General features: G+C 38.2%; 1 protein-coding gene across 3 annotated transcripts in view; it reads right to left on the minus strand.

Annotated features, from left to right (window-relative positions):
- Positions 1–16,237, minus strand: part of LOC309692888 (thyrotropin-releasing hormone-degrading ectoenzyme-like) — a 275,261-nt gene that overhangs the window by 105,146 nt on the left and 153,878 nt on the right. For all 3 annotated transcript variants that reach the window (XM_082511733.1, XM_082511735.1, XM_082511734.1), the window contains exon 5: positions 7,661–7,815. In XM_082511733.1, the coding sequence (XP_082367859.1) occupies positions 7,661–7,815 (155 nt within the window). The remainder of the gene's footprint in view (positions 1–7,660; positions 7,816–16,237) is intronic.

Here is a 16,237-nt window from a genome sequence, read left to right on the forward strand (position 1 = left end):
AAAAACATGACAGCAGCAGAGGAGGCTAATCTGACAGATGGGTACAATACATCCTCAAACACACACTCCCGCAGACACACAAACTTGTACTCCTATACATGTGAGGGCAATGACTTAGGCCCTGTTCAGATTGAGAGCTTACACTGTTTCTCTTATGTAACATATTTAAAAAAAATAGATGCAGACCCTATTTAATAGAGGTTTGAAAGATGATTCAAATATTTTTTTGCTTCACTTCCAAAACAAAACAGAACAGGCGGTGGACGTATGACAAAATGTACTGCTGGCACTCACAGAGAGACTGTTCTATAGGCAAAGTTATAAGAAATTATAAGGATTGTGTGGCATAAGCTACAAATAATAGACTAGACTATCTGTCCCCAACATCTGATTGGAGTTATATCTGAAAGTTACAAAAAAGCTTTAAAATTCCTCAAAGCTTTTCACCTTTCCTGTCACTGTGGCGACTATAATGCAACACTAGGTCAGCATATCAGTTACCTTCATCATTTTCCTGCATTTCATGCAACATAATTTTTATTTATATGGGAACAGTTCACAACAGTTATCTCAAAACACTTTGTACTGTAAGATAAAGACCTGCAATATTAGAAAGTAGCTCAGCCACAACAGTACCAACAATCATGTTTTCCAGTGAATACATCAACCTGACTTTGATTACTGACTGCTTCTAAAACTCTGTGTGGGATTAAGTAGTTTTGATTGAAATGCCTTGAACGCACCTGGATAGATTGAAATTAAACTTTTTATGAAGATATGGACAATAACTTTGGTGATCACCTGACTTTTTAAATAACACCATCTTTAAAACTTTGTTCATGCTGAGAAAAATACAGTGGCCATACACTTGGTCCCCCACTTGGGGTTAACTTAGCTAGTATAGCAGCCTGGTGTGTAAAGTTCTGCTGACCTAGGTGTGACTGAGTCAAGCGAGCATGACATGTTTATACAACATAGCTCATTCACCCATTCACATCCATTCATACAGCCATGTCGAAGCGCTTTCTATTTAACATTCACACACATTCATACATGGAAACATTGAAGAGCAACTAGGGGCTAGTATCTTGCGTAAAGATATTTGCCATTTTGATGGAGCAGTCAGGAATTGAACCTTCTGATTAGTAGATGACCCTCTCTACACCTACTCCAAAGATAAAGATAAGATAAAGATCCTACAATAATACAGATGAAACAATCAGATGACCCCCTATGAGCAAGCACTTGTCAACAGTGGAAAGGAAAAACTTCCTTTTAACAGGACGAAAGCTGTACACATACATGTAGCGTCACTGTCACGCACTACACATCACACACATTCACTTTCCCTGGAATCTATCGGTCCACCCGTTGGCAGGTGATTGCTAGGCAACATGATGATTTAATAATATAGATTAAAAAATAAATTTGAGGGGCCTTATATGCTCCTGTCTTGTCCAAGTTTGGGCAGTCACTTCCTGACTGTGTAGACAGAGTTCATGGACAGGCATGCTAAAGTTTCATGGTGGTGTTTTATTGTGAGCTTTAGGTGGGGAACAAAAAGGACAAAGTGTTTATTTCCAGCATAATTCCAGAAATACTTCACTCTTTGTAATGATATGTACCTTCTCATACTCCGGTACAGTCTGGAAAGATAATTATTTTCTTTTAAAAAGGCAAAGTATGCACTATGATTAGAATTAGACGTTTATTCTTTGCACATAACAGGTCAATAACAGCTAAACCTTCCACTAAAAGTCTATTTTCCAATTAAACTCTTTCTGACTCAACCAGCTGATTATTGAAAGCTTCAGACAACTTTCTGTCTTCTTTTGTAAGCCTCTCTGTATATTTGCATGCGTTTGAGAGAGATAAATGGCTTCAGGATGAAATGGAGTGCAAAGCTGCAGACAAAACACTACTTTATCACTTTCCTTTCTTCTCACTTGCTCCTCTAAACTAACAAACCAGATGAAGAAAGATGCACAAAAAAGACAAAAAAGTGAAAAAATACCAAAACAAAAGAAAAAAAAAAAATCAGTACTACATTTTTTTATGACATGTCCAATAATATTTATGACTTAATATACTGTACACATCACATATTATGGCTTAACATTGTTATTCATTCTGTTTCTTTGCTTCACACCAGCAGCAGCCTGAAGGCAGCGTTCATCAAGACTGAGCACAGAGAAATGTCGGTATGAGGCCATATCCTGAAGGAAATTAAATAGAAGCAAGCCGTTTCTCCATCAGGCAGAGGCACCACAATATTTATAGCAGAGCCTTTTATTTTCATCATCAAAATCACCCCATATTACATGAACAGTTCAGTTTGGACACACTTCATCCAAATTTTATGGTTTTGAGATATTCTAATACTTCTGCTGCCACTCCAATAAAGAGGACATCAATTTCAGGCATTTAATTACCCATGAAATATTATTCATCCAGTGTACTGGAGGTAGATATAGTTCATGGATTACTTCAGGTCATGTTCACAAAAACGAATAAACACGTACTTTACATTAAATCTTAAGACTACAGCATATAATGATACTTCAGACAGTTACAGCTCAGCTCTTTTAGATGTATAAAGCTCAACAGCATCAAGAAGATCTTAATTAAAAATGAGAACTTCAAGGATTAGAAGCCTCCAATTTTTTTTTATTGTGATCATTGGAAGATAACAAGCTGTTCTCTGCTCCTCAGTGAAATTCATACTCAGCCTCGCACTGTAAATACAGCAATGTTATTTCATTTAACTGTGTTACATTGTTTTGGTGTACTTATATTGAGTTGTTTACACTATAGCTGTTCATCCTTGTTTGAATTCATCATTTCCATGTGGCATGTTTAAGTAAGGAACAGTTCTGAAATTACAAACACAAAGAATCATGGGACTATTTTTTTTTTTTTTACTTCTAGCAGTGCCAGGTGATTGGCACACCATCTTTGCATTTACTAATGAACTTCTGTTATTCTGTAGTGTGCTGGGACCTAGGAGACACACACACTGAAGTCCCACAGCTGGTGCTGCACACAAAACCAGAAGGAGAAGCTGAGAATCCCAGGCTTCCCTCACCCCAGCCGCCTCTTCCACCTCATCCAGGGGAACACAGAGTCATTCCCAAACCAGCTGAGAGTTATAATCTTGTCAGTGAATCCTGGGTCTGTCCTGGGGCCTCCTTCTGGTAAGACATGCCCAAAACACCACAATCAGAGGCATCTGTGAGGTATCCTAGTCAGACGCCCAGACCACCTGAACTGCCTCCTTTGGAAAGAGGTGGCTTTACTCGGAGACTCTTCCAAATGACTGAACTCCTCACCCCAGAGAGCCCAGCCACCCTTTGAAGGAAACGTATATCTAGAATCTTATTGTTTTGGTCACTACACAGAGCTTGTGACCATAGGTGAGGGTAGTAAAGGAGATTGTAGACTAAGTCACCAACTTCGCTTTACCCTATGCTCTGTCATAAAAGATGCTCCAATCTCATGGTCCCTTCTTCAGTCATTCATAAACAAGACCCTGGAGGCTGGAGGTCCCCACCTGATGAAGCCAACCCCTGGCTAATCATAGTTAAGTTTTAATACTTTTATCATTTCAGGTTCATAAACTCAATCTGTTGAAGTTGAACTACTTTAATGTAGAGAAGAGCTCATTCATTGGATATACTATGTTAAGTTCATGTGACTTCATTTGCTGGAATACTACACAAAAAAAGTATAGCTGACGCCTCTTAAATTGGCCTAAAATTCTGACTGATAATGAGTTGTCCCTATTCCATAATTCTGATTCTTATGACTGAATAACAATGTTTGATTGTTGGTTTTCTTTCAGTAATGTTGGAGGATCTTTGCAATGCATAACAGCCTCAAGATGACCACTGCTATAAACCGGTAACACAAAGTTGCCCATAGTGTGATAGACTGGTGACCTGGTGCACACCACCTTTTGCCCTTCAGCAGCTGGGATAAGCTCCGGCGCCCACACCCCGCCACCCTGAATCACATAAGCATATTATTGATGGATAGATAGACAAAACATAAAACACTTGCATATATTTTTTCACTCTTCTCTTTTGAAGAAACACCTCTGCAATGTACATAAAACTCTGCAACACTGTACTGTGCGTAATTTTTAGTTTTTGCTGTCATTATCTTACAGGTGAAATCTCATCAGTGTCTGCTAATGCTAATTCTTTAAGTCTACATCTAGCTTTATATGGTTACCTGGATTAATATAAATGTTGAATATGTTCCTAGTTTAAACTGGAGATTTTGAAAAGAACACTTCCTGGGTGCTGAGTGTATAAAAAGCAAATGTTGTAGGTCTGTATAAAGCTCACTGGTAAATGAGAATAAGGCTGAATGTTTTGGGTATTTTTTACAGAGCTCTGTTCTCTTTCTGTCTTTGTTCATCTTTTCGTATCCTTTATTCTTCTTTAACGGATGTCGTTTCCATTCTTTCTCTCCATCACTTTGTTTCTGCGCCTCTTTGTTTCTCCGTCTCCTACGCTCTACTTTTTTTCTCTCTCTCTCCGTCTCATACTACGTCTGTCTTCGCTGTTTAAGCTTGTTCGCCTGGTCACACTCCCTCCCTCTTTCTCTTTTCTGACTAAAACCTTTAAATTTCCTTCTGCTTCATCGTGTTTGTCTGCTCGTCACGTATTTGATGTCATACTGTAAAAACAGGATCATCCTCTCTGCTTTTGTTGTTGCCCGGGGAAATTTGTAACACGCACACACAAACACAGAGCTCATTGGTGTAGCCGTTGAAGTCATTTTGACTTCTGTCACATTTGGTGTGTTCATAACCAGACCATTTGCATTTGTTAGAGGAAAATTTATTTTTTAATTTTTAACTTGTGTTTCATGTCAATGTTCACTATTAATTTTATTTCCCTTTTTCATGTCAGACTGATGCAGTTGAATATAAAAGACCACTAGTGATATCGCAGCAGCTCATGGGTTCGGGCTGAGCCACAGGGGTTTGTTTCAGTCTCAGCACGATAACATATAAACAAATTTAGCCTCTGTAGGTGGGTCACTTTCTCTGAAGGAACATTTGTATCTTATGAACATTATTTAAACCCTCATGCTGGTGTGCCGCCCTGCCTGCATGAGTGGTGAGAAATGTACAAGACCTCTGAGCTAAATCCTGAGCAGCTTTCAGAAATACACAGACACATAAACTATGACAAGTCTGATACCCACAAACAGCCTGTTTTCCTTTTGCAAAGAATGCAGAGTTCTTTGAAAGTCACAAGACATTTTTAACATGCACCTGGATGTTCATGAAGTCGAACGAAAAATGGTAAATATTGCATTTATATGTTAAACACATTTTCAGTAAATTGATTGACATTGTTTTTAGAGCTTTTAGTTCTTCTTTTCAGACTACAAGACATAAAATGTCCAAAATTCACAAAAATCTAATTTACTAAATACACTTTCATTTATTAATAAAGAAATTTTACAAAATGCAAACAAGATATTAGTTTTGATGACCAAATTAGATACATTTTTTAAAATTAAAGCATAATCCAAACATTTCTTGCTGACCAAGAAAGAAGCCCCTGCTTCAAAGTTCACCCTTTCAGGCTCAACTAGAATGCCTACTTAGACAAGCCAAATGGCTACAGTTTCAAGTTGTGTTTGGAGGAGTAAAGGTGAGGCTTTTAAACCTATGAACACCAACTGGCAAGCATGGTGGTGGTAGCGTCATGCTCAGGGCTGGAAAACAAGGGAAACAGCCAGTTTAAGCAAGATCTCTATATAATTCCTGAGTCGAATTATCTGTAAGCCACTTTGCAACCCACCTTCACCCCAACTCTTTGTTTCATGCTGATGTCATGTCATGCCATTCTGACTTAATGGCTTATCTGTTATTGTTCCCTGCATGAGGCTTTTCATGTAAGAATATTGACAAGCTCCCTCAACAGATGGGAAGAGAAAAAAAAATCATATTTTCTTCTCATCTCTTCACCATCAGTCCACCTACAGTGTTTTGTGTACTTAATTGAGATATATGGTTGCAATCCTCATAAGCAACAAAACAAGACAAACCGAGTCTAATGAAGAATGACGTTTTAAGAATTATTTGCACAATACATATAATTCATACCATAATAAATGAACAGCAGGTGATGACAATTCTTAGATATACTCAAATCATTTGTTTTATTAGTATTTCAGTGTTATTTGTGTCCTTTCTTGCATATCAGACACACCTGGTCCTCAACAGGTGTGGTGACATTTAATGTTGTTTTTCCAGAAGTAAGCTACCAATTACTGACCAGTCTGCACTTATTTTAACTTCCAACAGCTGTGAGTGTCTTTTGCACATCAGATTTACATAATTCTGTGCTAACAGGTTAACCCGAGCCACCAGTTTGAGTCTAGTGGTTCAATTTTATTTCACTAAGACAAGCAATGCAGCATAGTCAGCTTCTGTCAGCCTGAATCTATGGCTTATGTGACAAAATACCACATTATAGCAGAATGAGACACTAATGAACAGACATGTGACTAAGCTCACAGTGGATGCATTTAAATGAAAGAAAATTCTGTTCTGTGTCTGCCAACAGTTCAAGGAATGAATGAACTCAGTTTATAACAAAATTGTCACCACCTGCTGTTTTCTTTTTGGTTTTGGGGGATTTTTTGTTTTGTTTTTTTCATCAAACCCATCATTTTGTGTGCTTGTGCTCCATTTTCACATGAGGTTGCATTAATTACATCTTCGGCGAAAAGTGTGAAGCCCACATATTGAGTATGAAACATCTTTAATTCGAGTGGGCATGTCCTTAACTTGGCTCTGTCAGCCAGCGTGAAACCCTCCATATTTCAATTGCAAATATACAAATGATTTTTTATTGCATTCATTCAACTTTAGTAAAGTTTTATGACTAATATAGTCAGGGGAACCTTATTCTTCTAAAACCAGAATTACATGATCCCAGCTATCACAATCTCTTTAGCAAATGCCTCCTGTCAGACTCAATAATACATACATTTTAAAAAGGATTTATATATTCTCTCTCTTATACTCTGCATCCAAATAATCTGCTCTCATCCATCATTTCTAGTTGATCTAAATTCACTTCAGTGAGATAAAAAGGTTTAAATTTATGAAAATAATCTTTTTTTTCAAGGAGTAGCTATTAAACAGGTGGTGAGGACATCAAACATTTTTAGGAAACATCTTTAGCTTAGGCTGCTGCCCCCGCGACCCGGCCCCGGACAAAGCGGATGAAGATGGATGGATGGATGGATCTTTAGGACAATGAGCAGGTGAAATTATGCAGTTATCATAGATTATGTAGTCTAAAGAGTAGGAAAATGTGGGGCTTACAGATGTATTGTTTCTGCACCATTTGTACAAAAATGTGTCTAGACAGAGTAAACATTTCTGAAAAGATTATTTTGTGCAAAATATTATATTGTGTAACCAATACTCATAATCCTAGTTAGTAAGTATTTATGAACACTGTGTTAAGAAATCAGTTACAATCAATGATCTCCAATCATATGAAATTTTACAGTCTGAATAATACCTTTCTTAAATGACATTATAGTATATATTCTATAGTATATTCACAATCCTTCGCAGTATGAATGGTAGTATAATGTCTGAGCCATCAGGTACGTTGCCTACCTGGTGACAAATCTCGTGGACTACCACCATGGTGAGTTCCATCTGATAGGATGAGGACGACACGTCTGCGTCCAACAGGATCTTCTGCTCCACGAAGACGCTCAGGCCCCAGTTCTCCATGGCGGCGTAGGGGTGTTTGGGCACAGCCAACAAGTCTGTAAACCAATCATGACAACAACAACACATTACGGCTTTTCAACACATGCTGAATGTTTTCCTGCATTAATAAACTCTCAGCGAGATTCCACCACTTAAATAACAGGAGGCGATCGCTGTGACAGAATGACTGCTGGCATCGGTGCGGTTCCCATTTCGGGTTAAAATTAAACTCATGAGTCATTTTAACTATGTGCCAAAGGAGCCTTTCATCCACACAACATAGATATATGGATTTTTCAAGATATAACTCTACATATATCTGTATGAGAGAGAAGCAGTCCGAGAGAGAGATCAGCTGAGATGTAACAAAAACGAGTAAATGTAGAGAAATGTCCTTTGGGTGGGGAAACTTGGGTTGTTTTTCAGAAAAGGCATTTCTCTCCAGTGAATGAGTGACCGGTTCAGGTCTTAATTTAAATTTAAAATCACAAACTTCTGGCATTTCAGCTGCAGCGACCTTCGTCAGAGGATCACTTGCAGACAACAGGAGACATTATTATTTCCTCTGAGAAGGAAAAGTTAAGGACAAAATAATACCTCAGTCATAAAGAGGAGCAGAAATGAGCAAAAAATTACATGAAATTTACCAAAAATATTCTCTTCATGAATTAAACAGTATTTCTTTGAGACACACAAGGAAAAAAAAGGCACTACTGTAACTAAGACTTGCTTCCATTTTGAAGCCTCTCCAAACCAATTCATATCCAATTCTTTACCCGCCATTCCTGAACCCTGAGAAAATCAAATACCTGGGTGTCATCAAACGTGCTGCCTCTTTGGCATTGATAGTGGGTACTCATTTTAACCCTTGTGGCTTGAAACTCATAGAGACCGGTCTTGAATTTTTTAAGGCAACTTTTCTACCTTAAAGTCACAATACAAAAGTTGATCTTTTAACATTTTAGGCTTCAGTCTCAGAGGCCTAGATACTCAGTTAAGGTTAGGATGACTCCCTGGCGACCACTGGTTGCTAGTGAAATATCTATATTTCTCCATAAACTGGTGAGTTAGTTAGTTGTCCATTTTGAAGAACATCATTAAACAGAAGTGGTGTCTTATGGAACAAACTATCAGCCACAATGCAGACTCTAGATGCCTTCCCTTCCCCCGAGTCACACGTCACCTCAGGTTAGGTCACATGTGGGTATAGGGCAAGATTTCATATTGGTTTCACTCTTAACCCACAGTGATAGTAATGACCCATAGCTTTTTTCATACTGTGGGCCACTATTGATTATATTACCATATGATCAATAGTGAGCCAACAACCTTCAAAACCACCTCCAAAGGGGTTAACCCCCACTAGGGGTTAAATACTTTCAACTTCTTGTCTGTAGAACCGAGGAAGCTTCTTGAACGGGACCCAAAACATCTTCACAAATCTAAAGATGTCCAGTTTTTTTCTAAACTCTGAGACAACCACCAGAATGGAAAATGGACACATTCACCTTCAAAGTACAATTTGCGTGTTTGGAAACGTGCTGATTTCAATGTAGGATGCAACTTTTACTTTGATGGCAAGCAGTCTCTCCTTTGATGATGATTTTTCACTTCCCACAGTTTTGTGAAAACTGTCTGGTGTGTCTTTGCAGTGTTTCCGTATTTTAGATAAAATAAGGAAAAGTATAATAGAGCCACTGTAATGGCATGTACTGTGGAAGAAAAGGCGGGGATAATATTTCCAATATGAAACAGTCCAAACAAAAAGCAACAATCTGGCTAAAACAGAGAAGCAGGAATGTAAAAACACAGAAAGAATTAAACTGAAGACAAGTGAAACTAATAAGGTTTAAGAGCACAATCATAATCGTGGGAAGAAAGAAACAAGAAAAAGGAGGTAAATGCAGACAAATTCCTCACTTTGTCTACTCTAAGTGGAGAAGAGGAGGTTATTAGAAGAGAGATTAGAGGAGGCAACAAACATCTAACAAAATGAAGAATTCATACTGCAGAGCTGTGAAAGCGATGTCGATTAAACATGACATGTGACACAGATGCATCATCTGTCTGTTCTGTGTTACAGCCTTTTGCTCTACTTTGTTTTCTCTGTCAAACGAACCTAACACTGTTCATGACAAGTTATATATTTACTTTAAATTAATGCTGTGTCAAGAATATATAGCTATGATGAGTATTGAATCCCATATTATCACATCAGCAAACAGCGACAGGTAGATAGTTTGACTGATCATCTTCTAACCAATACAAATTATGAAGACACATCGTTTACAGAGTCTTACTTCTTTCATGGTTCTTAAGACTTTTTCCTTATATTTATTTGTGGACCTTCTGTTGCCTTGCATGTCCCTCCTCCTGATGGAGTATGCAGCAGCCAAAAACTGCAGTTACTCGAATGCCCACTAGAGGCCACCTCCAAAAGAGTCGATCTCCATAGACTTCCATGTCAAAATGTTCAAATTTAGAGCAGAAAACACTTGGTTCAAGTTGTGTGTGTGCTTTCTTTTTTTAATTTATATTTTTTAATGAAACCCAGGTTTATAATTATGATCATGGTTACTTTCATCAGCACCTGTAGTAAGCACCTGTCACTGAACTGGACCTCTTAACATCTGACTTCTGGGTATTGGTTAAAATTTTTGTACTGCTTAGAGGTATCTGTGTTACTATGGTACTATGGTGCATTACTAATATTGATAGACCTCAGAGTATTCAAACGAAAGTTAATAACTGATCAAATAAATGTCCTGGGGAGTTTCAAGATAGTTTCCAACAGGTGATAACTGCTTCTAGAAGGACTCTGACATTTACAGTTCACCAAGACTTTTCCTTCTCATCCACATAGGGTCATTTCTGTCTCAAAAAACAAAAGAAAAAAAGCTTCTAAAACACAAATTCTGAAGCTACAAAATGCAGAATCCAGAATGCAATGAGTGACATCACAGCATCTACATCCATCTTTCATATACAGAATATGTAACTATTCCCAGGGATTCTGAGGACAGATTGCATTTTTTTTTATTTAATTAAAACAATAAAATATATTTTAATGAAATAAAAGGCTGAATCAATGTTTCCCCTCATTAAAAGCTTCAGGGCGCACCTTCTGCCTCAGTTTGCACCTTTTTGATGTTGTTCCATCACACGAACAGAAGTCACACTGTCAACAACACTTGAGCAAAACAGGACATCAGTGCTCTTTGGCAGCTGTCGCTCATCACATGATCTGAGGGTTATTGCTGGTGCTCTCACTCGGAGGTAGCAGCACATGCACAGAGGCAAATGTTTGCACACACTCATGTGAAACCTGTTGTCGGAGCAGTTTCAGAGCTAGAAACACTCCTGCTGGGAGCTCTCACACATCCACATGTTCCCACTGATATCTATCTGGTGGGTTTGTTGTGGAGTGTCTGAGTGCCTTCCTCTGTAATCACAGCCCAAAGGACAAGCAACTCAACTTTGGTGGACTGCTTTAAGTGAAGCCAGATTACAGGTGTTTAAGTGTAATCTTATATTATGGTACCCGCAGTGACTTAGTGATATTCGATAAACTCTACAATCTGCAGCACATATTGTAAACAGCTTAAAGGATTACTTTATAAAGGGTTCTTTACCGAGTGGCCCAAATGCAATGTTGATTTAATCGCTGCTGCTCTCAGAGAGGTGTTACCGAGGCATGTGCAAACATTCCTGAGGATGCTTTAATGTCTCCCATGACCTCTTCTGTGCAATCTCCAACACCCTGATGTTGTTTTGAAGTGCTCATGCTAAAGATAAGCAAAGTGTTTTCAACCTGTACATGGATGAAGATGTTTCTAATCAAGTACAAGCACCTGGTTATAAATGTCAGAGAGCTGAGGTATGAATACAGATTAGCAATGATGATATTTGGATAGCCTTGGGCACATTCACAAACCGACTCTTAGTGGGTTACTAACGCTGCGTGGGTGTTGCAAAACACGGAAGCTGTCTGTAGATAGTGCTCAGTATCAGCCCGGGGTGTAAAGTTAAGAGATATTTGAGGAAACACGCATAACAGAAGTTAACAGAAAAATAAAGAGGATTTAACGGGAGGCTGTTTGATGATACAATGCAAGTACTGCTTTCTCTTTGATGGATAGATTTATGTGGGAGAAATGGCCGGTTATTTCCATTAAAATGAATCCTTTAAAACGCTGATCTGAGGATTTTTTTTTCCTCTAAAGTAAATCCTAACATCTGCATATTTTCTGTGCTCCTTATCTTTGTTTTATGTATCATCCTACACTCACTCTGGGAAAATAATGGTTGGAGATCACGACGAGGCCAAATATGTTGCAACCATGTACAACAAACAAAGACATTTCTCCACATAGTTAAAAAAATTTCTTAACCATGCATTTCAAAATAAAAGAAATATTTTATAACATTAATCACCTTTTTTAAAACCAAGAATTAAAAAAGAATGATGTTAGCTTCTGATTCGGTTACTCTGAGTACTCGTGGTGTACTTCTTCACAACAGCCACTCCTGCAAAAGCAAATAAGCGGCTCCACTGTTCTGTCTGAACGCTGAAGATTTCAGGTTGGGGAAAAACAAATCTAGAAATTTCATGGTATCCAGTTCAGTAGTTAAGACATTTCTATCAGAACTAAAGAGACTCACTGAGTGTTGTTTTGAGTCCATTCCATGTAGCATTCCAAGTATTTTTATAATGTACTTCCCAAACTTTTTTATGTGTTGATATTTTACTTTTTTGGACAGGGGGTTGAGAAAAATTTGTAAAATAAAATGAAGTCAAGGTTTGTAGTTTGGTAATGAACTACGAACTGGTAAATGCATCGGTGGATAGGAGATCATAATCTGCTTTGGGTTTTTAGAGGCATGTTGGAGGTCACTGATCTACCAAATCAAAATTTGTGATTTTCAGGCTGTACTGCCTAGTTTCACTGGGATTTTAACAATACTTGGTAAACAACAATATGCCTAAACACTGTCACGAGTCAAAATGAACCTCCAGCTGTCTTGTTTTTAACTCATGCACACAGCATCACAGCAGAGAGCTGAGCTCAGTCAGTTTGATGTTTGAGTGTGAAAGCAGAACTCTGCAGTTGCTGTCAGTCAGCTCAGCCTGCTAGTTAATCAGGTATGAACACATGTTACGATGCGACTCCTTGGACTGCCGGGTGGCCTCTTTTACCCAGCATGCATCTTCTGGCATCGGGAAGGCAGTCATGAGGACCTGCTGTGTTAACTGTTTTGAGGTAGCTAAATGTCTGTGGAGCCTGAGGGTTGGAAGCGTGCATGCCATATAACTCTATGTGTATCCTCACATGAAATATGAGGAGATACGATGTGAATTAATGTGGAAAAAACTTTATTGTTGTATTTCCACAATAATGATGATAATAACAGAGTGGATCTGGCACTCATGTAACTTTATATCGAAGCCTAATGGACTAAATGTCAAGACTGACTATGTAATGGGTAGGGAGCTGAAACTGTATGTTTTTGAAGTCTCAACGTTACAGCCTCAACATAATTAACAATATTTTTTTTTCTTTTGAGCCAGAAGTTCTTGTATTTGGATGAGATGGTAGAGTTATTAGCTCATATTAGACACTAGACTTTCACTCACCAAAACTGCAGCAAAACCTTTTGGATGGGCTGTACAATTAAGGGCAAGGACACGGCATCAAGGATGCTCCAAATACCTTGCATGGCGCTCTCATGGTGCTCAGCAAGCTGAAGGTGTGAAACACCTTCAATGGACTGAAAAACGCTCTTCTTCTGTAAAAAGGATGGCATGGCTTGAAGAAGACACACAAACCCAACCTCAGGATTCGCAAGATGCTTACTCATAAAATTTAGGCAATGTATGTTGTGTTATGTATAGTAAACACAAAGTCTGCATGGTATTTTGCATGAACGTGTGCTAATGGAAGGACCTAAATTGAGGCACAATAATGATCTGAGTTCATGTAAAGCATTGCAAACTGCAAGCAGCCAAGTCAGCACCCACTTGTCAATCAAGTAGCCACATTCAGAACACTGCAGTAATGCAGGTAATGCAACTGTAAGCCTTAAAGCAATATAAATGGGTATATATGGGGATAGGGAAAAATTCACCTTTGATACAGTTGTTATGAAGGTCAAATTGGCTGTTTATATAGAGCAAATGTTAATTTGTTGCAAATTTTAATATAGGAGTCTATGGGGACTGCATCATTGTTGGACTAGACTTCATTGGTCATTAGAGGAACTGTAGTTTCTAACATTTCAGGCTTGCTCTAACTTAAAATAAGAATCGTGACAATTAGAGTGGGCTTTTGATTTTGCCTGAAGGCTTAAAATCAGCTGCCACACATAGAAAATTTACTCTCACACTGCACTCTGTGGTTTTGTCCCAATTTTCCAGCATCGATGAACAAAACAACAGAAGAAAGAAGATCTCTGCTGCTTTCTCACACCAATGGCTGGTGAGGACAGTGAGCAAGTTTGCATGCAGATGTTCTTCATCTGTTCTAATTATCGCTTCTTCACACTAATAAAATTAAGAGAGTAAGAGAGAATTGTTGTCGGAGCTTGCTCACCCATGCTATATATATAAAGCTTTAAACAACCCTATATTGCAGATCAGTTGCACCCATCAAAAACACCTGCTTTGGTTTAAAGTTAGAGGTGTGAATTTTTTTTTACATTGATGATGTGTTTCTGACACCAAGATATTAATAGGAGAAACTGGAAATGTCATGAGGTTTACATGCCTAAACTCCATCAAAGAGAAGTTCTCAGCATCAGGAAAATAAATCAGGAATATAAATATTATTATATTGCCAATAATCAGAGGTGTGGACTCGAGTCACATGACTTGGACTCGAGTCAGACTCGAGTCATTAATTTTATGACTTTAGACTTGACTTGAAAAAATGTTCTAAGACTTGTGACTTGACTTGGACTTTTACACCAATGACCTGGGACTTGAATTGGACTTGAACCGGTTTACTTGAAAAGACTTGATATTTCACCCCAAATATAAAATTGAACATACATATTATATAGAGATTGAAAATGTGACGTCATTCAGGGGTAAAACCCCAAAGGATTCTGGGAACTCGTGGCAAGAGGTACTAGCGCACGCAGGCTTTCAATTGAAATCAGTCACACAGCGATAAAAAGAAACACAAAAATGGCAAGAAGCTGTTGTATTATTAACTGCAATAGCCGGTCGCATGACAGCCACGGGAAGCCGACGGGTAAAGAGATCGGTTGTTATCGGATTACGTCGTTGAAGAGAAATTGTTCAAGCCATGTTTCTGAAGTAACAAAGAGGCGACGGATGGCCTGGATTGCAGCCATTCAAAGATCAAATATAACGTCCCAGAACACTCCAGCTCACAGGTTAGTCTGCTCCAAGCATTTCCACAAAGGTCAGTGTTTTGTAGTAGTTAATACGTCATTTTCTTAACATAATTGGTGATATAGGTTACAAGCAATTGTCGCGCTATGCTCCTTTATTTATTGTGCATAAATAGTGAATTGTCCTGACATGATATTGTGTTTCGCTTCTGTTATTATGGTACATTGACAAAAACATTCACAGGATAAAACAGGTTTTTTGTATCACTAATTGCCCAGTACGATTACAGCATACAATATTATTGTCACTGCTACATTTCTGTGATGCTACCAGAAATTATTTCCACTACTAATTAATTACCATTGAGCTCAAAGGTCCTATTAATAAACGGTTAACGAATGTGTATTTATGATGACGATTTGTGAGACTGGTAAACTTATGATACGTACGATGGTCTTTCATTCTATACGGTGCATTTCAAGGTCCTGCACCCATCCGTCGGTAAACTGTACCTGGGCTTGTTGCAGTGACCTGAAGTTACTAAACTTCATGAGTGTATGCACTCACTCCAAGAACCATATAATTATAAATATGCATATAAATATGCTACAACGAGATAGCTGACTTCATCTAACTAGCAAATGTTGTCCAGGCTACGTTGGTGAAGCAGTTTTTTTAATGTGTATTATATTTTTGTCATGCGATTTTAAAGCCGGTCCTACAACCGCATCCAAGAATAACATGCAGCTTATCTCAGAACTGTCGGTGAAAATTATTCTTGGAGCTAGGTTTAATTGAGCTGCATTTTAAAGAGGTGCAATTTCACAATTTGTGTATATTTTCTAAGTTCACTATTTTGTCATGTGTTGAGAAAAACACAGATTTAAAAATTACATGGTCTAATATTCACATTTAGCATATAACTGCAACATGCTTTTTTCGTCGTTTTTTTTTAAAGACTCGAAAGGACTTGAAATTCAAAATTTCCGACTTGTGACTTTACTTGGACTTTTACACCAGTGACTTGAGACTCGACTCTGACTTGCCTGACATTACTTGAGACTTGACTTGAGACTTGAGGATAAAGACTTGAGACTTACTTGAGACTTGCAAAACAATGA

Source organism: Aulonocara stuartgranti (assembly GCF_965226115.1).
Source record: "Aulonocara stuartgranti genome assembly, chromosome: 17".
Lineage (NCBI taxonomy): Eukaryota > Metazoa > Chordata > Actinopteri > Cichliformes > Cichlidae > Aulonocara > Aulonocara stuartgranti.